Below are 25,939 nucleotides of genomic sequence, written 5' to 3' on the forward strand. Positions count from 1 at the left end.
TCAGTCTAGTATGTCTCTGACATACAGGACTTCAGTGCCGGAAGCACATGGCTGGCTGTGGGTTCAAATCCCTGCAGCCTGAGAATATGCCATGCACACACGCTGGCACCCAGGATCCTCAGGAGCTGGAAAGCTGGGGAAAGGAACTGCAGCATGAGACCCTGTCAAGAGTGCTTCTCTCTCTCTCTCTCTCTCCCCCCCCTGATGCTCTGCTTTGTACATGCAAGTGCTGTCATTTAAAAAAAAAAGTTTTGTTTTGTTTATTTTTACATTCTAAGAGTTAAGAAATGTTGATATTGATAGCAAAACTAAGGACCCTTGAACATAAAACTCTGAAAACCTATCGTCCTGGCATCTTGCACACTTGTGAATAAATCAAGAATTCACAATCTACCTTGGGTTTTTCAAATAGTTCTTTATCTTCTTGACTAGTTCAATTCTTTCCATTTGTTTTGGTTATGTGGCAGAAGTATAGGGAATTAAACATACAGAGAAGGTAAGAGACGTGAGGTTTACTAGCTTTAGCACAAGAATATAGATAAGCAAGTGTTGGAGGAAAAGTATGTTATACAACATTACCAGAATTAGCTGCAGATGCTGGTGGGAGTTGGGAGATGAGGAGGTAAGAGGAGGCAGGGTCCTGAGTGGGAGGAAGCAGAGAGGACACACTGCACACTGAGGATCTCCGGCAGTGGGCACGGGTCTGCACAGCAAGCATGGAACTCCACTAAACAGACCTGGCCAGGCTGCTGGGCATCCACAGTCCACTCTATCGCCAACAGGGTAGGGTATGGGAGCTGAAATGCATGTGAGGGTGGGACCTCAAGGATTGTCCTAGCTCCCAATAGGTTCCTAGGAATTAGCCAGTTTGTACCCAAAGCTGCTGAGAAATTTGAAAGGAAAAATGTTGTTTAGGGAGCCAGCAGGTGGTTTGGTGGTTAAGGCACTGGACTCCACATGGTGGACCATGGTTTGAGTCCTGGACCTGGACCCTTGAAAAAAAGATCATGCCGGGCACGTATACATACTTGCCCCCAAATTTCAAGAGAATAGAGAAGGAATTGTGGCATGGCCATCTCCCTGGGGAGTGATTTCTCATGTTCCCGCTCATTTTCGCTCAGTTGCGACCTTTCTCTCTCTCTCTGGTAAGTACACACACCCAATGGCAAAAAAAAAAAAAGAGAGAGAGAGAGAGAGCGAGAGAGAAAGTGATTTTAGGCCCCCTCCTTCCTTTACTTGGGGCAGACTAGTTGGGTAGTGGTATTTCGAGGCAGGGTCAGAGAGATCTCAGTGGCTATTCTGATCTGTTTGTGACATCTGCCCCTTTCCCAGGAACTCTGGCTGGGCAAAAGGTGCAGGAAATAGCAGCAAGGAAGAGTCTCTTATTTTCAGCATGACACCACCACCACAAACTGGTCATGCCTGTCTAGATCCTTTTTCCTCTACTGACTAGAAAGTCTATCTGCCCTTGGCTTGATCCTGCCCCCAGGCCTGTTCATTTCTAAGAGAATGGCAGAGTTAAACACCAGCAAGCCATCCACTGTCGGGCCAGGCTGGATTTCGGTACTGGTTCTTCAGTGAACACCTAGGTTTTCAAGTGTAACAACTGGATGGGAAACTCTGGAGACTGTACCTCAGAGAAATGGCCAGCTCTGTGCTCGGGAAGGAAAGTCAGGCTGCAGCTTTCAAGATTTGAATGAGACCCTGGCATACCTTCAGCAGAAATTTCAGAAACAATTCAGAAAATTGTCTTTCCATTTAGCCCCATAGTCTACAGATAAGGAAGCTGACTCCTCAGCATGTCACAGCTACTAGGGCAGTTATCACAGCAGCAGCTATAGTGTCCAGTGTATTTTCATCATACTTCACAGGCAAACTCTAACTCAGTCACCTCATGCTTTGAGGAGCTATGGTTCAAATGTAATAAATAGGACAACTAATTCATAACTAAATTCCTCAAGAGACCAGGACGAGTATGAGGTCACCACGTACGGTGGCCACAAAGTGCAGAGCTGTGCTCTGCAGTCCTGGGGACCAGGCATATTTCAGAATTCAGATGTTTTCAGGTTGTCAGAAAAAAAATATGCTGTATATGTATCATGTATCTCAGAATACCATGAGCCAGCAGCACACCACAGTCATATTAGCCTTCCTTCAGAAACAGCAGGTCAAGAAAGTACCTCACATCATTTCAGTCAGGACTTGCTAGCAAATGAATCTGCTGCAAACTTGGCATTGGGGAATCTCATTTTCACAGCCTTCTTGGGTTTAAGGATTGGGGGACTATGGGCCTGTAATTTAGTCCTAGCGAACTGGGTAGAGGTGAATGGACAGTTTGAGGAGGCTTACAAAAACTGGGATGGTAGAATGTCTAGAGCTGGGTGGATGAGGCAAATAATTGGCTTAGATTGCCAACACCTCTGTGCCTGGCCTGTGAGGGAGGTGCCTCACTTGCACCACCTTCTGGCTGACATCCACATGCATCTCTGAGTGCAACAGGCCCATCTGGGCTATCTGTCCCTGTAAGCATAGAGGATCTAAGCAAAGGAGAGATGTTGGGCCCTGGCCATCTTGGGTAGCCAGCTTGTGTCCTGTCCCTTCTTGTTGAACTGAGAGTGACTCTTCCCCCAACATCTAGACCTCTTCCCCAGGGGAGGCCCTTTTAGCTTCAATATTAAGTTAGATATCCTAACTTTTTTTTCCCTTTCTTCATATATTCTTTAGTTTTGCAGTTTGGGAAACTGATTTAGAAAGCTCCATAGTGAAAAAAGAAAAATCAGCTGATATCTGGGAGTCATGGGGGGGGAGGTGGTTTCAAGTACATTTAGTAGATGAGAGAGCTTCAGTTGCTACTTAATTACTCCTTGTTTAAGACCAGCCACATCCCTGATGCTTAAAAAAATATTTTAATAACTCCTGTGTGTGACTGTGGCAGGCCCTGCTGGCCTGCCGTCCTTACTCCGTGCATAGCTGCATCACCAACAGCACAGCATGTGACAGCAGCATCCATCCACCCAGTCTCCTCCTGGCAGGCCTTTGTATTGTCGCCTTCATTTTAATTTTCTGTTGAACATCTCTTTAAAAAAAAAAAATCAAAACCAAAACCAAAAACAAAAACGGGAGGGAGAAATCAAGTATTTTAACATTGCAAACAAAGTATAAATACTGGCTTTAGGTGTTCATCACTTCATTTAGAAAGCTTAATGTTGAGGAGGCGGAAGGTAAATATAATAGTTTGAGAACGTGGGCCTTCGAGATGTGTACTCAGGAGAAATGCACACACCTGAAGGAGAGAGCAGGTCAGTACTAAGAACGCAGTGTATTCTTCACATGCCGACCTGTCGCTTTGAACGTGGCCTTGGCCTGAAGTTGGCCTTTTTGGGAAACACATAGAATACTTCAAGAAAAACACCCCTTGTCCTGTTCTTGCCTCAGCACATCTGTTTCTGGGGAAGAACACGCTCTAGTGGCCAAGGAAACAAAGTGCTATGCATCCAGCTGAACTTCAGTTACCTCGTGCATAGCTGCATCACCAACAGCACAGCATGTGACAGCAGCATCCATCCACCCAGTCTCCTCCTGGCAGGCCTTTGTATTGTCGCCTTCATTTTAATTTTCTGTTGAACATCTTTTAAAAAAAAAAAATCAAAACCAAAACCAAAAACAAAAACGGGAGGGAGAAATCAAGTATTTTAACATTGCAAACAAAGTATAAATACTGGCTTTAGGTGTTCATCACTTCATTTAGAAAGCTTAATGTTGAGGAGGCGGAAGGTAAATATAATAGTTTGAGAACGTGGGCCTTCGAGATGTGTACTCAGGAGAAATGCACACACCTGAAGGAGAGAGCAGGTCAGTACTAAGAACGCAGTGTATTCTTCACATGCCGACCTGTCGCTTTGAACGTGGCCTTGGCCTGAAGTTGGCCTTTTTGGGAAACACATAGAATACTTCAAGAAAAACACCCCTTGTCCTGTTCTTGCCTCAGCACATCTGTTTCTGGGGAAGAACACGCTCTAGTGGCCAAGGAAACAAAGTGCTATGCATCCAGCTGAACTTCAGTTACCTCGTGGTCATCTTGACTCCCGGATGAGAGACCCCAGTGGGAGGAGGGAGGAGGGCAGAAGCCTTAGCTCATTTGCCACCGCCTCAGTGCTCCCAGGTGTGACAGTTGCTTCCGTGAGCTCAGGTGGTCCCAGCATCAGACTGTGTCTACGTCATCACCTGCTGAACCCCTGTCTGGTCAGGGGGACAACGCCGGGGCCCGCAGTGCATTTTCTTTATCAACCGCCGGAGCTTGTTAGGGAAGTTTTTGTTGATGTAGCGGTAAAGAAGTGGCATTACAAAGCTACTAGAGAAAGCCAAGAATTTCGACAAATCCTTAGCAAAGTGCACTATCCCCATGTAGTGCCCATCCACAGGCTTCCCTTGCGAGACTAGAACCGTGTGGCCGAGGAGAGTCAGGTAGTAAGGCGTCCAGAGTCCAAACTGTGTGCACACAGTGGCTACCAGAAGCCTGTGCACTGAAGGGTCCAGCCTCCCCACATCCTGGTCAAGGGGTGTGTCTTCCTTCCGGATCCGCGAGATGAGCACCAGTGCATACAGAACAGCAAGGGCTGGCACTGCAAACCCAATGAGCACCATGATGGCGTCAGCAGCCTCTGTGTTCTGCATCTTGGAGCACTCAACAACCCTGGAGGACACATGGCTGCAGATGTAGAAGAGCAGGGATGAAAAGCTGGTCAGCAGGGCCCCACCCCAGACAAAGCCACACACGTGCCGGGTGTTGTACACACTGGCCATGTAGGTACGCGGCAGGGCGCGTTCGATGTAGTAGTCGAGGCTAAGCAGGGTGGTGGAGTACATGATCACCAGAGCTGAGACATTGAAGAGGACCAGCAGTGTGACATGCACCTCACTGCTGACACTCCATAGGGCCCAGCGGGCATTGGGGGGGCCCAGCAGGTACACAGGGGCCAGGGCATTGAGGACCAAGCCTGCCACAGCCATGTTCACAAAGTACACATCCGGCATGGTCATGCTGCGCTTGTTGTACAGGTTGACTAGCACCAGCAGGGCATTGTAGCATAGGCCCACTGGGAAGCCCACGGCCAGGTAGAGCAGCGCCAACACTGACAGCCCCAGGTGCAGGTCCTGGCAGGCCTCCTGGTCTGCGCTCTGCCCTGTCCCATTGAGCAGGCCACAGTCCCACATGGTGGCCTGGCCCAGGCTCCGTGGTTCTGTGAAAAGAAGGAATAAGAGTCAGTTCACTTCCCTACTCTTTTAGTACAGAGGCCAAGGACAGCTTAGAAATACAGAGGTGGTACGGTCCACTGGCTTAGAACTTCTAGAGACTACTGGCCTTTTTAAAAAAGCATTCTGTCCCAATTGTGCTTTCCTTAAGAATGAAGTTACCATCATAAATGGCTGTCTTAAATGAGCTTGGGTGCTGTGGTTATGGCTAATGATACTGCAGTAATTTCAGTGGCCACAGGGAGTATCCCTGACCTATCTGGCAAGAAGTCTGCATAGGGCTGGCCCCACAGCATGGCAGTTAAGTACCACGCACATGGAGCCAGATTCCACATGGCCAAACCTGATCTGAGTCCTGGCCCTAGTGGCTTGTAAAACAGGCAGGGTACATGTGCACAACTAAGATCCTGACAGAATGGAGAACTGGACGGAAAAGTTTTACAAAATGAACATTACAGGGGGTTGCTCTCTTTCTCTGCAGAGTGTACATGCCCTCTGGCAACAAAAAAAGAAAGAAAGAAAGAAAGAAATGTAAGTAATGGGGCCAGCAAGTGGCGTAGAGATTATAGCACTGGACTCCCACATGACCGACCACAGTTCAAGTCCCAGACCTCATGGCTTGAAAATCACTCTGAGCACATGTGCACGCATGCCCATTATCCTAAGAAAACGAAAGAGGGGGGATTGCAGTGTAGCCATCCCCCCTTGGGAGATGATTTTTCACTTTCCCTCTTGCTCTCTTTCTCTGGCAAGCACACATGCCCTATGGCAATAACCTTTTAAAAAGAGAGAGAGAGACAGAGAGAAACCTGAGTAATGGAGAGAGAAATGAGTAATGGATAGTTCGTTTGAGACACTCCTATGGAGGAAGTGCTTCACATCTTCTCCTGTATCTACTCATGTTCCAGAGAGGCCGCAGGCAAAATGTGGGGGTATTTCTCTCTACCAGGAAGTCTCCAACTGACTGCTACCTCTTGGCATCAGTGATACTTTCCAGAGCCAAAAATCTACCCTACCCTGTACCACCAATCCCCACATGATGAGCTGACCCCACCCGTCTCCCTCTCCTGCTGTAACTGACATGTACGGGCGCTACTGTGCACCCAGATGGAAGACAACAGAGATGAGCGCACACGTGCAAGGACCACCCCTGGCGCACCATGAGCCACTGCTCTGGTGCAGGTGTGTGACATGTAGGATAGAGACCAGAGAAGGGGCCTAGCGTCTGCCTCTGAGACAAAGTGTGGTGTACCTTATGGTTGGCCCAACCTGAATGAACTGTCTCAGCTAGAGTGGATGGGCCTAGCACTGCAATTCCTAGCTGACCAGATGTCTGAGTGCTCAGACCTCAGAGATGCTCTGTGTGGACGGTCAGCCCTGGGTTGCCCTCTCTCCTGGCAGGTGAGAGAGCAGAGCCTGGGTTCCAGACAGGGGCAGGAGTCGAGGGGAGAGGGGTAACTCAGGGATACAACCAGTATTGCCATAACTGAATGAAAAATTGGCAGGTGAAGTCATAATACAAAGAAAGAACTCTGTCTTCTCAAAGAACTGGACATTCCAGTTCTCTGGGGGGGAAACCTTATATTCAAAGTGTAGTTAGTTCCAACTAGACCTCATACTTTCAGAATAAAAAGGAAAGCATCTCAAACAGACCCACAGAAAGCAAATATTCTTGTTTCACGGAGCACAGGAGCAAAGCGAGAAAGCCAGGCTGCTGCTGGTGGTGCTAGTCCCCACCACCCACCATTGCCAGTTGCAAGGAGCTCTGCAACCACGCAGCCACGCACATGGAGCCAGATTCCACATGGCCAAACCTGATCTGAGTCCTGGCCCTAGTGGCTTGTAAAACAGGCAGGGTACATGTGCACAACTAAGATCCTGACAGAATGGAGAACTGGACGGAAAAGTTTTACAAAATGAACATTACAGGGGGTTGCTCTCTTTCTCTGCAGAGTGTACATGCCCTCTGGCAACAAAAAAAGAAAGAAAGAAAGAAAGAAATGTAAGTAATGGGGCCAGCAAGTGGCGTAGAGATTATAGCACTGGACTCCCACATGACCGACCACAGTTCAAGTCCCAGACCTCATGGCTTGAAAATCACTCTGAGCACATGTGCACGCATGCCCATTATCCTAAGAAAACGAAAGAGGGGGGATTGCAGTGTAGCCATCCCCCCTTGGGAGATGATTTTTCACTTTCCCTCTTGCTCTCTTTCTCTGGCAAGCACACATGCCCTATGGCAATAACCTTTTAAAAAGAGAGAGAGAGACAGAGAGAAACCTGAGTAATGGAGAGAGAAATGAGTAATGGATAGTTCGTTTGAGACACTCCTATGGAGGAAGTGCTTCACATCTTCTCCTGTATCTACTCATGTTCCAGAGAGGCCGCAGGCAAAATGTGGGGGTATTTCTCTCTACCAGGAAGTCTCCAACTGACTGCTACCTCTTGGCATCAGTGATACTTTCCAGAGCCAAAAATCTACCCTACCCTGTACCACCAATCCCCACATGATGAGCTGACCCCACCCGTCTCCCTCTCCTGCTGTAACTGACATGTACGGGCGCTACTGTGCACCCAGATGGAAGACAACAGAGATGAGCGCACACGTGCAAGGACCAACCCTGGCGCACCATGAGCCACTGCTCTGGTGCAGGTGTGTGACATGTAGGATAGAGACCAGAGAAGGGGCCTAGCGTCTGCCTCTGAGACAAAGTGTGGTGTACCTTATGGTTGGCCCAACCTGAATGAACTGTCTCAGCTAGAGTGGATGGGCCTAGCACTGCAATTCCTAGCTGACCAGATGTCTGAGTGCTCAGACCTCAGAGATGCTCTGTGTGGACGGTCAGCCCTGGGTTGCCCTCTCTCCTGGCAGGTGAGAGAGCAGAGCCTGGGTTCCAGACAGGGGCAGGAGTCGAGGGGAGAGGGGTAACTCAGGGATACAACCAGTATTGCCATAACTGAATGAAAAATTGGCAGGTGAAGTCATAATACAAAGAAAGAACTCTGTCTTCTCAAAGAACTGGACATTCCAGTTCTCTGGGGGGGAAACCTTATATTCAAAGTGTAGTTAGTTCCAACTAGACCTCATACTTTCAGAATAAAAAGGAAAGCATCTCAAACAGACCCACAGAAAGCAAATATTCTTGTTTCACGGAGCACAGGAGCAAAGCGAGAAAGCCAGGCTGCTGCTGGTGGTGCTAGTCCCCACCACCCACCATTGCCAGTTGCAAGGAGCTCTGCAACCACGCAGTGGCCTGTCCCTCATTTGTTGACACACCCTACAGTGTGGAATGACATCTGCCACGTCATGGTAGGCCAGGACAGTGAGCGATGATGGAGTCACATACATGGGCTGGTACAGGAGCAGGATCAAGAGGAAGTGAGGAGGTTCATGGTGAAGAAAATGAAGATGAGTCCAGCGCTTAGACCTTGCTCAGGCAGCAGTGTCTGCAGGTGCCAATGGCCCACAGCACCAGCGACTTTGTCCCACAGGACTGTCCCTAACAGCAGCAATCTAATCACCTACATATTTCAGAGTCAGACACACAAAGGCAGTGGGCAGGTGAGTGGTTGCAGGAATTCCCATTCAGATGCATGACCACAATCCTGAGAGGCAGGTGGGCGGGGCACTGATTGTGGACGTTATGCAACTCACGTGAATGCTATCCGACAGCCTTAGATAATGAGAGTCAGATGGCGACGGAAGGTAGGGCTGGCCTCCCCCACCCCCAAGTACCAGGTGCAGCTTTCCTAGGAGAAGTGTTTGCTCTCGTTCACAATGTGGACACAGGTCCTTAGACTCAGACCACTGTCCTCACCCTCTGATTTTATCCATCTCTTCACTGAACATCTAGATGGCACCTCCTGAGCTGGGAAGGCAACCTCCTCTGGGGATGCCAGCGGGGCACAATTCTGCTCAAGGGGCTGGGAGATGGTATAAACACCAGGTAGATTGGACCCACGCCCAGAACATGCCCATTTGTAAAGTAAGAAGCTGCTGGTTTCCCATGAGCAGAGGAGGCTGTCCTGGCCTTCTGTCTCCAAGCCGATTCAATGGCTAGTTCCTTCCTTCTGTTTCTCTTTTCTGTGCTGCTGTTCCTCCCCTATCTTGGCTTCTGAACTGCCCCAGCGGCCATTGTCTAGCTGACGAGATCTTTCCGGTGTATCTGCAACCCAGGCTACAAACTGCGAAGCTGTATGACTTGGGCAGTTTCTGGAGGCTGAGCCAGGAGCCTGCAGTTACCGGTTCATTGTCTACCATTCCCCACTGGCCTGAATTCCCAGGAAACTGTGCATCTTGTGGCCACCTGCAGGCAGATGTCACCAAACTTAGTGTCTCTACCCCAACAGCAGCCTGTCCTCTCCTGATTCCAGGGACCTCAAGGTTTGTCTAAGATTTTACTACATTATTTCCTTTCGAACCTCTTCAACGTGGGACAAAGGATGTGAGAACTGCAAGTTCCTCTGAGAGGAAAGACCCTTCACACCGTGTGACAAGTGTCACCTTGGGCTTGCTTACCAGAAGTGCCTGGCCCAGCTGTGCCACATTTCTCTGGCAGACCTAGTAGGTGCTACATCCTACTCAGTCCTGCTCCTGCTCACTGAGGAGTGAAATGGCCCTTTCATTTCACTGTCTGGAGAGGCTCCTGCTGGTGGCAGATCATTCAAAGCCATTGTTGCCACACAGGTCAGCTCCCCCGGCCCTCATCTACCCATTCAGCTCACAGCACCAGCCCCTGGCCTCTTACCTCTCTATTTTGTGTCCCACATTTTTTAGTTCCGTGAACTCCAGATGCCGTCAGTGAGCAGCATCACAGGGCAGAGACAGCTGCCAGGGACCAGAACAGATCTGTCCTGTTCCTCTGGAAGCCCCACAGGCTCCTTATCAGCAGTAGCCATGTAGCACAGGCTTCCTGTGAGTGTGCATGTGTGTGTCCGTATGAGAGAGCACACCAGCACACACATTCGTGCCAGTGTGGAAACGCACATGTTTTCCTCTAGTAAATTGCTCACAAAGTTTCTGCCTCCCTTGGCAGGCACAGCGGCCCCTCCCTATCTCTGTTTACAGCCAGCTGCAAGAAACCAGAGGTTGGACAACACAACACTGTCAGATCTACCATTTCACGTTGTCCTCTCCTGACTTTGTAAATGTCCAGGTTTCTAGGTGCTGCTGGGTTTATGGTTGAGGCTGTGGCCGTATTTCTCCTCTGCTGTTCCTGCTCCTGTCAGGGTCTGTGCACAGTGTCCTGTCCAGGTGCCTTGGGGGCAGGTCTGGGTGAGACTGGCAGGATTTGTCACTCAGTTGAGAAGTTTGGTTACAAGTTCTTTTTTTCCTTGAGGAAATAAACTGAACTGATATTTGTCTGTAGAAACTAAAGACAGAATATTTGGACCCTGCCAAGAGTCTGCTACAGAGAAATCCTGGCCGCCTCCTCTTCGGACCGTGGGACACAGAAATCTCTTTGGAGTCACTGTGGTAGCGAGGGGCAGGTTTTGCAGGAAAAGATGAAAGAGGGAGGCATGTGCCCAGCAGCCTCCCAACACATTGTCCCTAATGTCACTGTGCACACGTGCAATAGCAGCACGGGTACAGAGGTTCAGCCTGAGGGTCAACCTGTAGGTGGACCAGCGCTGCGCTTGGAGGCTTGCTCCAATTGTGAGCTGTGCACGCAGTGAGCTGAGGCAGGCACTGCCTGGACTGCTAATACCCTGCCGTGAGGTGAAGTAGGGCAGACAGAAGGGCAGCCAGAGCCAAGTGGCAGCGTAAGGCTGAGAATGGCTCGATTCTTGGGAGATCATCACGTGGAATGAAATCTGTTTAGAATTTCCTTCATGCACTCACGTGCTAGTGTGGCCCTAGCTCACTTAGTTTGAGAGTGCATGCCATCAGGGCATGTAGGGAAGGAGGCAGTGATTCTCAGCACTAGGTATAGTTTAAATATATCTGAGTACATTTCTGTTTACTGGCTTATTAAATATTGAAGAATTTTTTAACTTTATAACCTAGAAGTAGCTTCTGTATGCACTTTTCTTAAATATTAATTAAAAGGGTAATTTTTATTTCAAATGAAGATTATAAGCTAAAAGGTACCAATTTGCATTCACTTTCAGTCAGTCTGAAAAATGACTTTCTTGGGAGAAGAAAGTCTGACAGATGAATGTCTAAGTTTGTCCATGGAGTCCCACCTCCACCTGCATGATGACCCTCAGGATGAAGCCTCTACCTGTGCTGCTGTTGCACGCATGTACAGTGCCACAAGAGACAATGTGTGTCAGGAGACTGCTTGACCTCTGCGCTTTCTTGTTTTGACACTTCTTTAGGTAGTCTTTAGGGATCTTGGGGGCAAAATGACAAGTGTAGTTGATTGCTCCATAGGCTGGCATTGTGGAGTATGTTCATGAAGCTGAAATAAAGAAACCTCTCATCTGTGTTAGGATCCAGGGTGAAAGGAATGGAAAGGACGACAGTGAGGGCAGGCAGGTCAGCAGTGCCTCCACTGTCAAGGAGGAAGGTTCTGGCCAGAGTCAACAGAAACTTGCGTCACACCTTCTGAGACAGCCCATTCTCTAGCAGGGCTCACAGGGATGGAGTCCCTCTGAGGACATGCAGCTTGAGGCCTTGTAAGAGCACTCTTGACTGGAGAGAGTTAGCCCTGGCTCTGGGATGAGCAAGCATGACATGGGATGCTGTGAAAGCTGGGGAGCAACAGGCTACACCCTAGAATTTAAGCCTCACCAGGAAGTGTTCCACCTTGCCTGTCACAGGCCAGTCAGTGACACAAGCTTCCTATCCTTGCAGCTGAGTCACACACATCACAACTCAAGTGTTCCATAAAGAATCCATGTTGCTGGACATTGCTTTTGCATGGCCTGCCCAGACCTGCTACCAGGCACTGGTGATCCAAGTGATTTTCAGTGGCCCTGGGCAGGAGGCTGAGGAGGGAGCTACTGGGACTTTTCTGCCTTCTCAGGTTCCTTCTTTGTGGTCCTCCATTTCCTTCTCTATACAGACTTCCTGTTCTCAGGTTGTTTAGGGAAGAAGGGCTTCCTGGAACCTGAGAACAATGGCTTGACTTCTGCCCTCCAACACAGGCCTCAGGACCTGGCTGGACTCTCCTTCCAGTTAGCCAAGCCCTCTCTTAACTTTCCTCAAGAGCAAAAGGAGCTTGAGACCAGATGGTGGTAGCTGTGGAGGTTGGAAGAGGATGCTTCCCCCAAGTAGCCTCTTAATTGGGCTGCCTGGCAGGTGAATGTCTAAATCTGTCCATGCAGTTTAAGATTCCAGGAAGGGTCTCACTGTGCATTTTTGTCTCTCTGCAGAGATAGGAGAGAGATGGCTGGGGCCATCTCTCTTGGGCCTTGGTCCAATCTTGAGGTGGGAACATTTGGGCTTGTACTTGAATTCTCTGTCAGATGGCAGGATTAACAATCCACCTTCTCAAGGTCCTACCTTCTGCAGAAGGGGTCAAAGTCAATGAGGAGCCCATACCTCCTTAACCATTCAGCCAGACCTCTCTTGAGGCCTCTTCCCCCTCTTTTGTACCCTTGCTCTGTTCTCTTCCTCTAGGCCTACTCCTCTAGAGCCGAGCTGCCTGGTTTGACCACCTTCCTTCCATTCTTTCAACTGGTCTCTCCCATCCCCGAAACCCTCCTCCATGATTTCTTTAGGACCTGCCACCCACTCTCAGTGCTGTCCACACCCCTACATCATACAAGGCACCACAGACTGAGCCCTTCTGAGGTAAGGGCCCTGGGCCAACCCTGACCTCCACCCCTGCTTCCCTTACAGCCCCACCTGTTGCTATCTATCCTCTTTCTGGCAGCTGTGTCCTGCTCCTCACAACCTACTGGGTGAGTTCTGGTGTTAGCTCCAGCTGTCTCACTTCCATGGGGCTCCTGGTTCTGTTTCCCAGATCTCTCTGTTCTGTCTGATGGGGTCCGTAGCCTATAGCAAGGTGCTTTTCTGAGCTCAGTGCTCCATGACCTCACTCCATGCTTATCTTTGCAGCTAGCTTTGTGCTCCAGCTTTGTGGTCATGCATTGACTCCGGGTGCTTGCATCTTCCTGGAGGCTGCTCCAGAGGATCCAAGGACAGGCCAAGTGCCTCTCTTCCCCACCTCACAGATCTCTGTGGGGGAAATCCCCACTAACTACCCTAGGGGTCCTGGCAGAGATGGTGCCTGGGGTTTCTTGCCTCCTATGCAGCATTTGCTCTGTTGAGCCGGGATGCTGGCAGATCAGCTTTGGTCCACAGAGGAGGGTACTCCTGGCACTGCAGCTGTACTTTTGCCTAGTAATGGCAGCAGCAGGCTCACCAGGTCTCAGGACATCTGTAGGGCCAAAGTGACAGCCTACCCTTGAGCCAGGAAGAAAGGGACTGCAGGGATCCCAGTGTAATGTGTGAAGTAGGCACTGAATGTCTCTACTGGAAGGTAAAAGGAGCTGAAACCAAGGGCATGGGCCTCTGGCTACCCAAGATATTCCCAGTTAACAATCACATTATTTTCCTAACAAAAATTCATTAGTGGTTAAAAAAAAAAAGTAAGGGACCAGCAGATAGCATAACGACTACATCGCTGGATTCCCATGTAGTCGACCACGGTTCGAGTCCTGGACCTGGTGGCTTAAACTCATGGCGGGCGCATGTGCGTGCATGCCCAAGATCCTGAGAGGAGAGTGAGTGAGAAGGGTTTGCGACATGACCATACCCCCCTAGGGGGTGATTTCTTGCTTTCTCTCTCTCTGTCTCGCTCTGTCTTTCTGGTGAGCACATGCACCCTATAGCAAAAACCTCTCTCTCAAAAAAAAAAAAAAAAAAAAATTAGTGGTAAATGTGACTCACTGGGCCATCCCCATGACATAGTGGTTAAGGGAGCTGGGTCCCACATGGCCAGTATCAAAGTTTGAGTCTGGCAGCTTGAAATATTCCCTCCCTAAATCAGGGCAGGAGAGACAGAAGAGGCGTGACTACTAGTAATCATACCCCTTTTCTCCCTCCTTCTGCTCTCTGGCTTTTTGTCACTTTGTCTCCACAGTGAGTGCACATGCCCTGTAGCAAACTGAAAAAAAATGTGACTCATATACCTTCTTTTTCCTTTTCTTCTTTTTAAAATTCCATTCATAAAGCAGTGCTCACCATGAGGCCAGGGACCAGTCTAACACCTGCTCACTGCCTTCCCAGTCTAGTGGCAACTGGTATGGAAGAGCCGCCTGACTGGTCTTATCTGAATAGGACAGACTTCACAGCTTCAAGGCAAGGTCCCAGGTCTGTGAGGCCAGCAGTGGCAGGATGAGGGCTGGCCTGGCTGAGGCAGAGAGAGGCTGCTGGTGTCCAAGCCAGTTTGTTAGGCACAAGCAGAAAGCTGCTCCCTACTCAGGTTGGTCTAGTGGGAACTGAGCCCCTCAGCCGACTCTGAGGTCACCTGGCTCAGTCTCTTATCTTATCTCCAGGCAGCTAGCTGCTCAAGCAGCAAGGGAATGGAGCTGGACACTGCCATGTGTCAGGTAGTGGGTTCAACATGGCATTTCTTTTTTTCCTCTTCTTTTTTTTTTTTTTCCTGTAGGGTATATGTGCCCACTGGAGAGTCAGAAAGAAAATGAGAAATCACTCCCTGGGGGATGGCCATGCCACAATCCCTTCTCCATTCTCCTCTCGGGATTTTAGGCACGCATGCACACATGCCTGGCGTGAGTTTTAGGCTACTGGATCCTGACCTCCACCCCCACAGTTGACTACACAGGAGTCCAACGATGTAAACCATTATGCCATCTGCTGGTCCCTTGACATGACATTTCATACAGAGAAATCAGAGGACAGGATTTACGACCATGTGCCTCAAGGTATGGAGGCAGCTTTTTCTTTATGAGTATGACAGGAAAGTGCTGAGACCTGCCCATATGCTGCTTTTGTGGCACAGGGCTATGTGAAGCCTTTAAGAGAAATCAGGGTGTGATTGTTTCTCCTGAAGCTCAAAGAGATTGCCTCTTGGACCCTAGCAGCCTCCCTTTAGAGAGAAGCTAGGCTCAGGTCAGCAAAGCCAAGAAACTGCTGAGGCTGGCAGATGGTGTGGTGGACTCCCACATAACTGTGGTTCGAGTCCCAAACCTAGCGGCTTGCTTTCTCACTTTCTCTCTCTTTCTCTCTCTCTGATCAAACTGGATTGTGGAGAGCAGCCAAGCTGAAAACATGTGATTAAAACATGTGGCCTGTAGACACATGCAAAAAAGCGCTTCCTAAGCTACTCTAGCAGGGCTATTGAGAAGCATCTACATACGAAAGCAGTATCTGCCTGTTGTCAATGGTTGTCTTCCTGTTGTTAATACCCAATACCCCATACTTCCCAGTATCAGGCTACAGGAAGTCACATGCATTTATCAAATTGTCCCCCAAAAAAGATCAGAGAAATTCTATGGCGCCAGTCATCTTCACATCTTCAGTCGATTTACATCCAAAAACAACCGCTTTGCATTCCGACTTCTCCTCCCTTATTCTCTTTACATTCCACTTCCTTCTTCCCCATTCCTTTTGCATCCCATTTTCCCCTTCCCCCATTTTCTGCCCTTTAAAAGAATAATTTTCAACTTGACTGCTCTCCACACTGGATAATAATAATAATACATAAAGTTATATTTTAAAATTAAAAAAAAAATGGTCAAGAGGCAGCACTGTGATGGCTCATGTATGGTGCTATGCTCATGACTGGTGGGGTAAGCTCAGGCCACCCTCCCTCTGCTCATCAGTACGGCGTCGTAACCAGATAGTCGCCTCCACTGTGATGGAGCAAGACCTAATTAATAACGTCTTGAAGACATACATGTGGTTGTTTGGTTTCTTTCTGATGGTCTACTAGGAGGCCAAGGGAATGGAACCCTTTGTGTTCCCTGTCCCTTCCCAGTTTCTCAGGAGCTCTCTCTCTTTCTGATCTTCCACCGGGGACCCTGTGTGTCATCTGGATGGCAGTCATCCACTAGAGATGCCCTCATGAATGGAAGGTGGAGTCAGTCTTTTCCACCTCCACTGGGCTCCAAGGAGTGTTTTCAAGATGTTCTCCTAGACCCACAACTTTCTAACCCAGGAAAGCTCTGAGGTGGTCATTGTTTCCTCTGAGGGCGCTCATCATCCAGGGTGGCAGCTCACACACATGGCTGTTAAAGACCTGTGCTGTAGGCACAGGGAATAGCGAGACTGGAACAGCTTGGAAAGGGTAAACCCAAGAAGGTCTGACTCCCCAACCTGTAAGGACTGATGGAACAGGATCCTTGGTGAGATCAGAGAGCAGCCCCATGCTGGCCTGAGCAGCCACCCAGGCAGCTCTCCGCGGACGTGCCTGACCCATGTTAGGTGCTTCCCTGCCCTGAGACCTGAACAAGCATTGTGGGGATCTTTGGTTTCTTTATCATGTACAGTTATAGCCCCTGAGCACCAGGGAGATTGCGGTCAGACAGCTGTCAGTCACTTAACCAGTGTGCTCTGTTGCAGTTGTCCTAGCCAAGGATTCCTGTGCCAAAAGCTGGCCTCAGGCAATTCTGGGGGCACAACAGCCTGGAGAATGGTGCTGGTCGCTATTCTGGGTGGTTGCAGAGCTCCACTACATGATCCTGTCCTAAAGCACCTATGCTGGCCAGCAAGTCTGCACGCTGGCAGGAAGGGCCTATGGAGTCCTGCTGGGGGATGCCCTTCCATGGCCTGACTGGGCCAGAGAGAACAGGAAGGGCTGGGTCCTGAATAGCAGGGCACCAGAAGAGCGGGCACAGCTCTCGCTAGTTAGGGGGAAAGGAGAGGGCTTAGTTGGTAGTTACTACCAGGCCTGGCTGATAGAATGGAAGAGATAGAAACAGGTACACAGCCAGGCTGTCCTTAGTCAGGGCTCCATACCTGTGACCTGAACAGGTATGGGGCTTCTGAGTCTGTGTCATAGAATTCTGCAGCAGGTGTTTAAAAGAAAATAACACTAGTCCTAGTAGTTTTCTTTTACCCTGAAAATGCAGCTCTGATTTTAGACCCTGACTTAACCCTGCCCTAACTCACTCTATCTTGTAAGAAGGAACTTTAAAATAGGGACTCCACAATGAAGGATGCTGCTTACATGAAAGTCTGCAGAGAACTGAGCTAGTGAGAAACCACATGCGCTAGCATAAAGTGCATTAAGAACAACTACACTCACCTTAGTCTTCCTAGGAAGGAAGTGGTTATGAATTTGGGCTCTGGGTCAGACTGCCAGGACTTGCATCCCAGTCTTATAGCTTACAAGCTGTGTGCCTTTGGCTGGGTAGGTAGCTTAGTCTCTGTGCCTTGTTTTCTCCAAGTTTATTTAGTAAAGTCCTCATGAGATTGTTAGGAGGATTAAATAAATCAGTCCATGTAAAGTACAAAAGGGTACCTGACACTTGCTAAATGTGTTCGTCCCTTGGTGTTAGGATGGTGATTAAATAAATCTGTTCATACAAAGATTGCCAAGCCTTTGGCTGGTCCCTGGTGTCAGGATGACTACAGATACAGAACTTTTGGTTTCAGATCTTTAGCCTCCTCTCCAAATGTCACTAAGGGCAGAAGAAGCTATTGTGTGACCTTTCACTCAGAATCTTTGGTAAGTGACACATGTAAAGAGGAAGCCATAGGGGAGGGTATGAATGACAATGTGGGCCCAAGAGACAAGCCAAATGTAAACTCTAGCTGAGAGAGAGAGTGCAGGCATCAGAGTCAATGTAGAGGAAAATAGCTTCAAGAACTCATCTTGGGGCTGGCAGGTGGCATGGTGGTTCAGAGTGCTGGACTCCCATATGTCTGACCATGGTTCAAGTCCTGGACCTGGCAACTTGCCTTCTCACTCTCTCTCTCTCTGTCCCTCTCTGGCCAAATTAAAAATAAATAAATAAAGTTAAATAATTCTTTTTTAAAAATTCTTTAAAAATAAAAAGAACTTATCTTCTGGGAACTAGCAGGTGGCATAGTGGAATGCTGGACTCCTACATGGCCAACCACAACTTGGGTCCTGGACCGGGTGGGTTGAAAATCAAGCACGGTGCAAGTATACACGTGTGCCCCAAATCCAAGGAAGAGAATGAAGAAAAAGAGATTGCAGCGTGACCATCCCCCTGGGTGATTTCTCACTGTCTCTCTGTGTGTCTTTCTGGTGAGCGCATGTGCCCTATGGCAAAAAACCTTGAAGGAAAAATATCCTTTTTGGTAAATAACTTGCCCATGCTGCACACAATGTCAGACTGTAGAGGCTTTGCAAAGCATTAAAGTCTTTGTGTTCCGAGTTCAGGCTTTGATAACAACACAAACAATGAATTTCCTGATGTTTCACTAGTATCAAGCTAGAGCATAAATATTTGCTTCTCTGGCCTGTATTCCGTTTTCAAAGGAACGTAGAGCTGGGAATAGGAATGTGCTGCAAGAGTCTTAGTTCTTTTCAGTTCATAACTTAAAACATCTTCAGGCCCTATGCTGCTTCAAGGAGTCTATGCAGGGTTCCCCCCCAGTGAGCCTCTCACCAGCCCGTCTCTAAGGCCACATTCAGGGCAGCTATTAGATGCCTGTTAATCTGATCTTTCTTCCTGTGCCTTACTTACAAAGAGCCCAAAATGGTATAAACCAGCCTGTTACAAAGAGCCCAAAATGGTATTAACCAGCCTGTTAATAGTGACTTCTATACTCAATTAAATGAACTTGCTAAAATTTAGGGCAAAACTAAACAGTGAGGGAGGCTGGCAGGTGGTGTGGTGGTTAAAGCGCTGGACTCCCACGTGGTTGACCACAGTCTGAGTCCTGGACCTGGTGGCTTACTTTCTCACTTTACCTCTCTGTCTCTCTCTCTCTCTTTGTCTCTGTCTCTTCAAATTAAAATAATAATAATTAATTAATTTTTAAAAAACTAAACAGTGAGTCCCAATGGGAGTGGGTTGCCATGAGTGTGGCAGGAAGAAGGTATTGATTGTGGATGACAGTGAATACGGGTGATGGACAGGAGACTGCCAGCTGGGAATCTTGGGGACACTGGGATCTGCATGTGTATGAGAGAAAGTGCAGGCACAGGCACAGAGCTGGCAGAAATGAGAAACCAGCAAAGAGGAATTACCCAGTTCAGAGTAGCAGAACTAGTCTCATTAAAACTTTAACATTTATTTCCTTGCCTTGGTTGAATCAGGAGAATCTATCATCTGTTCAGAGCATATCAGAACTAGTGCCTCCTACCCCCACATTGGGTGAAGTCTTAGCAAGTTTCAGGGTGCTCTTTTTAATCCTTGTCTTGGTATGTGCTGATCCCTTGGCTAGAATGCCCTTCCTTGCTTCCTGTTGTTTATTCAGCAGACTAACTTACCCTTGACGTTTTATTTTGGGTATTGGCACCCTTGGGAACCCTTCCCTTTCTGCACACTCCCTCAGCCAGTCATACTGGATGTAGACTGCATCTTTCTTTTCTTTCCTACCTACTAAGAACTCTTAGAAGACAGGAAGAGCTTTTCTTTATTTGGGCCTGGCAGTCTGAGTGTTGACCGAAAACCACGGAAGAGGATTATTAGGTGACGTCAAAGGCTTTTCCCCAAGATAAGTAATAGAATTTCCCCACAGTTAGACAGGGTTGGGATGAAGTACCTCTTGTTATTTCGGGACAGTGGTCTTTTGACACTGTACAGATTTATATTTGGATGGAAACAGAATTGCAAGGACCCATCAGGCAGTAGTGCAGCTCTAATACCACTGGACCCACGTGGGGAAGGTCCTGGGTTCATGACCATACTGAGCATAGCCAGCCAAGAATGGGGCAGATTATGGCCTAAGGACCCTGTTGGTGCCCCTCTCTCTATCCCCCTCTCTCTCAGTAAATCAACTTTGAAAATAAAGAGGATAGTGTGGAAAGGACTGGGAGGCACCTTGGCCTCCTGGCCAAGGTCCTGGTGGGTTGTTCCTATTGGAAGTGTACCTGCTGTGCTCAGGAGATTCTTGACTTTGGGTGAATGTTCTGGAACAATCAAAATGCTTTGAAAATGACTCTTGAATGCTTATTTCCTTTTGTAGTAATGGGCAGAGGCCTTTGCGACAATTAACATCCAGCTCTTAGGAGCCAGACTCTCCGGAAAGGCTGATGTTTTCATAGGTTTTCAATGTGGGGAGCTTACGCATACTGATTCCTATCACAAATGCTGTGCCTTCCTGGAGAGTGATAAGAAATAGCTCATTATGTAGATGGCTTGTTTTGATTTTTGTAGCCTTTTGCTTTTACAGTACTAAATTGCAGAGTAGTGAGAGTGAACTAGGCAACCTGGCTTAGATGCATAAACAGAGACAATGCTTCTCCTTCTCCATGGAAAAGAATGGGCATGTTTGCTGGCTTGAGGAAGGGCTCTTGGGGGCCTGAGACTGAGCAACCAGTTCCTTGGCCAGTGAGCAAGCTGGGCCCCTGCACCCTGAGCCATGGGCTTTGTTTCCCTGGAAGAAGATGGGACAGGAGTTCTTTTGTTTACGGAGTACCAGTTACTTGAGCTTTTTTGTTCCTTAACTCAGTTTGAGGCTAATGCCCTTTCCAGGTACACCAGACCAAGGGGAAAACAGAAACAAACAAAAAAGATTTCCTCAGAAATTCAAGGACTAGACTGAGAGCAGACAGTCTCCATTTCAGTCTCAGGGCATGTCTGGCAGCCCATCATGGCTCCCTCATATACTCCAGCTTTTAAGTAGGTGTGGTCTTACCTGCAGGGAAGTGCTCTGAGCCACAGATCTTATCTCAGCCTTGGTTCTTTCCGAGGGAGGAACCAGCCAGGTTATTTTTACTTGTCACATTTGGCCTTACAGCAACAGTTGCTTACTTGGTTTGCTCTGGTTCTAATTAAAATGGGGAAACTCCTAGCTGCACTCCCATTGGCATGCGTGGGAAGGGACCCAGGGTGCACCTGTGGGAGATAGGGAGGGTGCACAGGACACCTGCCCTTCTGCTGTTCAAGGGGTATTTTGCACGTGGAGGCTCCTGGGCAGATGACTTGCTCCTGAGGGACTGAATTCTGTTCTTCAGCAACATCTCATCTTGGTACATCAAACTAGAGAGAAAATTCACCACTTTACTCTCCACACTGGATCTCCTCTGTTCTTTGATACCTAAGTGGTGTTTTGGGTCCTGGGCTCTTGAGAGTCCATGGATGGATGCTGTCTAAAACTGCCCAGCCAGGCAAGTAGATTAGTGAAAAACCTGGCTCTAGCATTCAAGAGTTGAGGAGTCAGCAAGCAAAGGAAAATAATTATTGAAGCAGTGAAAATAATTATTGCCCCTGACTGGGCAATAACTCCTTTCCCCAAAGGCCAGGCCCCCATGTGTATTGTTAAGTGATTGCTTGAGACATTGAAGGTCAGGTGGCAGCTACTTTTTCAGAGTTCCAAATAAATGACATCCTAGAAAGATGCAGCTTCCCAGAGGAGCTCCTTCCTCTCCCTGCCCCAGTGGGCAGCATGTCTCTCTTCCTGCCTATGAATCAGCACAAGCATATCTCCCCAGCCCATAATCTTTGCAAGGATGTTATTTATTCATTGTTGAACAGACAGAATCAGTTTTGACATCTTAACCAAAAACCCCATACATCACTACATTAAGTAGCTATATCTTACTTCATCAACCTGAGGCTTATGAGTTATGGGAACACCAACTCAACTTCTATATCTACTTTCTGCCCTAGCTCTGTATTCTTCCAACCTCAGGCTATTTCTGCTTCTCAGTAGAGAGGCAGGACCACACATGGACACAAGTGTGTGTGTGGCCTCAGGCAATGGGCTTCACTACTCTAGCCCCAACTTCCTAGCCATGAAGAGTCATAATAAGCACCTAATAAATAGAAACTATTTTTGCTTTTTTGAGAGGTTTTGCTATTGTGCGTGTGCGCTCGCCAGACAGAGAGACAGAAAGCAAGAAATCACCCCCTGGAGGGATGGTCACGCAGCAATCCTTTCTCCTCTATTCTCCTCTTGGGATCTTGGGCACGCACGCACACGCGCTCGGCATGAGTTTAAGCCACCGGGTCCGGGACTCGAACCGTGGTTGACTGCATGGGAGTCCAGCAACATAGCCATTACACCAACTGCTGGTCCCAAATAGAAACTATTTTTAAATCCAGTTATCATTAAAGGCTTTCTTCATGGAGGCAGATGCTTGAGGTTCTGGTTTGGACAGTTGGACCTTATTATAGTAGCTAAGGATACAACAGGTCACGCGTATTGTGACTATACACAGTGTAATTATTAATAGTGTTTCTTTCACTCTTAATGATGTCCCAGTTACGACAGTAGAGTATCTGGTCACCATTATGCATGAGTAGACTGGGAAGGAACATGGTTATCTTCTAGATGCTGAAGGTAGCAAAAAAATTAAAAGGGAAAGAAAAGCAAGTGTCACGCTACTCAGGCTAGGAGCTGGTTAAAGTGGAATGGAATGCCAGCTGGGGCATGGTTAAAGTGCCTGGATCCTACATGGCCAACCGCATGGTTTGAGTCCAGGACACGTAGCTTGAGAAACACACATGTTCCATTGAAGGTAACTTCTTTTTTTCCTTCCCTCTTTCTCTTTCTCTCTCTCTCTGCAGTAAGTGCACATCTTAGGCAAAATAAAAATAAAGTAGGATGGAATCTTGAATAAGCACATCTCTCTAGATAAGGAGATAAAAAATAGAACCATCTCCCGTTCTCCACATAGCGTGCATGGCAAAGATGAGCTATTCTGACTAGTTACACAGGGCTAATGTCTAGTTTACAGAACTGATGTACCCTGTTTATAATATGAACTCCATACTGGCTTTCTGGTTGCTAGGCTGGAGAGCACCGCCTTCCACTGATGCTGTGAAGGACCTTTTCATGCCTTATCAGCTGTCCAAGACCATTGACAACAGATCTGATGTCTCCATGAAGACATAGTTCCAAAACGTAACTGAAAATTTTAATCATAAAAGGGGCTGAAAGCTGTAACTATACTGACTCAAAACACGGTCAGGCCGCAGCTGGACATGTGAAGAGGTAGAGGCAGTGCTGAGCCGCCTGTGGGCAGCGGACTTCAGCTGCCCTCAACAGGTTAATGACCCAAGCGCCGCCTGGCCCCTGGCTGCCCGCCCCGGGGCTCAGCTTGGCGAGGGCGGCCCCACACAGGGACAGCGGTCCCCCTCCCGCAAGGGGACAGCGCCCTGCCCGGGGCAGTGGGGCCAAGGACCTATGGTCCAAGCGGATCACCCGGCCCTGCGGAGCCTCGGCAACTCAAGGGTCGCTCCTCCGCGGCCAAGACCAGAGTTCTCCCGACCCGTCCCGACCCTGGCCTCTGGGACCCACTCACCAGCTAGCTGAGTGGCGGCCCGCGCAGTCGCCGCCGGGCGGGCAGCTCCGAGCGGGCAGCTCCGGGCTCCGGGGAGGCGGCGGGGCTCACGGCGCGCACGCCGCCTGGGCCCTGTGTCCACACGTGACCCTCGGTCCCGCCCCCTGGCCGGGTCCGCCCCCAGCCGCAGAGCGGCAGGGGGCTGCGCGGGCCTCAGTCCCGCCCTGGCCCTGCCCCTGTCCCCGGTCCTGGACCCCGCCCTGCTGTTGGGCGGGCGCTTGGAGCAGGCGGAGGCGGGGCCGATTCTGTAACTTGAGACCAGCCGTTCGTGCAGTGGGAGGAACAAACCCAGGCTCTTTTCCGAGCGACCTCCTGAGCGGTTTCTCAGTGCTAGGTTGATTTATTTTGTGCTGACTCATGCTACACGCTAATCTGCGGGACTCAGACCCGCCGCCCTCCAAGGGAACTGGTGGGCTGTAATCTAGTCCTTCCAGGTACACCTGTTCCTCTTTCTGCCCGAGAGTTGCTTGCAGTTTCAAAATGCACCCACTACTTCCTGGTTTTAGGAGTTTCTTTGTAAACCCAACTGGTCACAGGAAAACCACTTAGAGGGAAGATGCATCATTTGCAGCCTGATTGATTTTGTAGCTGTTGTAATGATTAAATGTTGGAAAAGTTGAAATAACAAGGTCATTTTACTCTGTTGTAATATTATGGTGAATCAGCACATTTGGGTTCAAGATCTAAGAACTTTTCTTTCTGAAAATTCAAGTGGTTGCAAACTCGATTGTAGATTTGGTATGTGACTAGGGGTTGGGTTGAGTCAGCAGTCATAAGGCTAATACCCAGACTGGCCTTCAGCTTCATGGTGCTGCTTGCCTGTGCTGTCTTGACAGTAAACTACTGACCACCAAATCAGAGAAGGAGGTTGGTTCCCATTAAAGGAGGAGAGCCACATTCTTTGTATATGTCATTTGTAGTCCCCCTCGGCCCAGCCGCAGCCTCTGTCCTACTGTTAGCTTGCTCTTCAGCCAGATACCAGGTCTTTGGAGCGAGGGGGACCCAGCAAAGGGCCACATCTGCTTGAAGGTGCTAGGTGCTGATCTACTTGCCAGTACTAGTCTTGGTTAGCCAACACTGATACTGAGAACTTAAGTTTGTACCAGTTCCTGTTATAGGCCCCCGAACAACCTTTTGAGGCAGATACTTATATATTTCAACAAATCTAAGGTACTATTAATGCTAGATATGCCTGTAGTTTATGGACTATAAAAAGAAAATCTTCCCATTAAATTGTGACATAATTCCTGTTGATTATGTAAATTATAAGAAGCATTCCAATTCTGGGGACATAGAGTAAGAAGGAAAATGTATCTTAACGTTGTTGAAATATGGTTGTTTTTTGTTTGTTTGGGAGAGGTTTTTGCTATAGGGCGCATACACTCACCAGAAAGAGAGAGACAGAAAGTGAGAAATCACCCCCAGGGGGATGGCCATGCCACAGTCCCTTCTCCTCCATTCTCGGGATCTTGGGCACGCACGCCTGGCATGGGTGTAAGCCACTGGGTCCAGGACTTGAACTGTGGTCGACTACGTGGGAGTCCAGCGACATAGCCTTTACGTCACCTGCTGATCCCTGAAACATGGTATTTTTGTACTCTAAATTTTATCAAGAAAACTTGCCCAAGATCGTACAGCAGTAGTGTGAAGGACCAGAGCAGAACCAGAGCTAGTCCATTTTGTCCCACTTCACTGAGGGACGGCACCATTTCACAAAGGCCCAGCCGGACATGTAGAAAAGTTTTGAGACTATCACCCCACTGGGACTGACCAATGAGAGAAACAAAGGCAATACCAGAAACCTAAAGTAACTTTTTGCTTAACTCAAGAGCTTAATAACCAATCAACCAGAGACAACTACACTCCCTATAATTTACAACCAATGGATTGTCGCCTGAGTGCTTTCCTCAGCACTGCTCAACCTCCCCCCCAACAGCCAAATAAAAACCCAGCCCAACTAACACTGGGGCTCTCAACTCTTACCCACTGTGCTGGTAAGATTGGGAGTCCTGGCTCAAGCCTGAATAAAAGCGACCCTTGTGTGTTTACATCGGAATGGCACCCTGGTGGTATTTTGGGAACTTCACGGCCAGGACACTACATTTGGGGACTCGTTTGGATTTCCCCAAGACTCCCAGGATCCCTGAACTGGAGGGTCTACTGATAACAGCTAGTGAGTGTGTCTCCTTTGTCTCTGTGTTTGTCCCGCGCTGTCTCTGAAGGCCCTAACTCTGTAATAGATCGGAAACCGTCTAGGTCTAGCAGGATGCGCTGGCAGGCCGTCGATCTAGGGTCCTAGAAGACATTCTAGGATCCCCAAGAGGGGACAGAATGCCCCTAGT

General features: G+C 48.6%; 2 protein-coding genes across 3 annotated transcripts in view; one reads left to right on the forward strand and one right to left on the reverse strand.

Moving 5' to 3' along the window:
• Positions 1 to 25,939, forward strand: part of CHLSN (cholesin) — a 190,232-nt gene that overhangs the window by 110,384 nt on the left and 53,909 nt on the right. The gene's annotated exons all lie outside the window — the stretch shown is intronic.
• GPR146 (G protein-coupled receptor 146) lies at positions 1,240 to 23,663 on the reverse strand. 2 transcript variants are annotated; one of them, XR_001369692.2, is made up of 3 exons: positions 23,559 to 23,663; positions 4,067 to 5,240; positions 1,240 to 3,513 (listed from the first exon to the last, which is right to left on the reverse strand). XR_001369692.2 is itself a non-coding variant. In XM_014583941.2 (2 exons), the coding sequence occupies exon 2, from the start codon at positions 5,212 to 5,214 to the stop codon at positions 4,213 to 4,215; it is 1,002 nt and encodes a 333-aa protein (XP_014439427.1). In that variant the 5' UTR covers positions 5,215 to 5,240; positions 23,559 to 23,663; the 3' UTR covers positions 3,669 to 4,212. The 2 variants fall into 2 exon arrangements, 1 of the variants encoding a protein (XP_014439427.1); XM_014583941.2 differs by lacking the exon at positions 1,240 to 3,513 and having other exon boundaries at positions 3,669 to 5,240.

Source organism: Tupaia chinensis, unplaced genomic scaffold (assembly GCF_000334495.1).
Source record: "Tupaia chinensis unplaced genomic scaffold, TupChi_1.0 Scaffold145208_1, whole genome shotgun sequence".
NCBI lineage: Eukaryota > Metazoa > Chordata > Mammalia > Scandentia > Tupaiidae > Tupaia > Tupaia belangeri.

Coding starts and splice junctions, on each gene's coding strand:
- GPR146 (XM_014583941.2), bottom strand. CDS start 5,214: ATGTGGGACTGTGGCCTGCTCAATGGGACAGGGCAGAGCGCAGACCAG.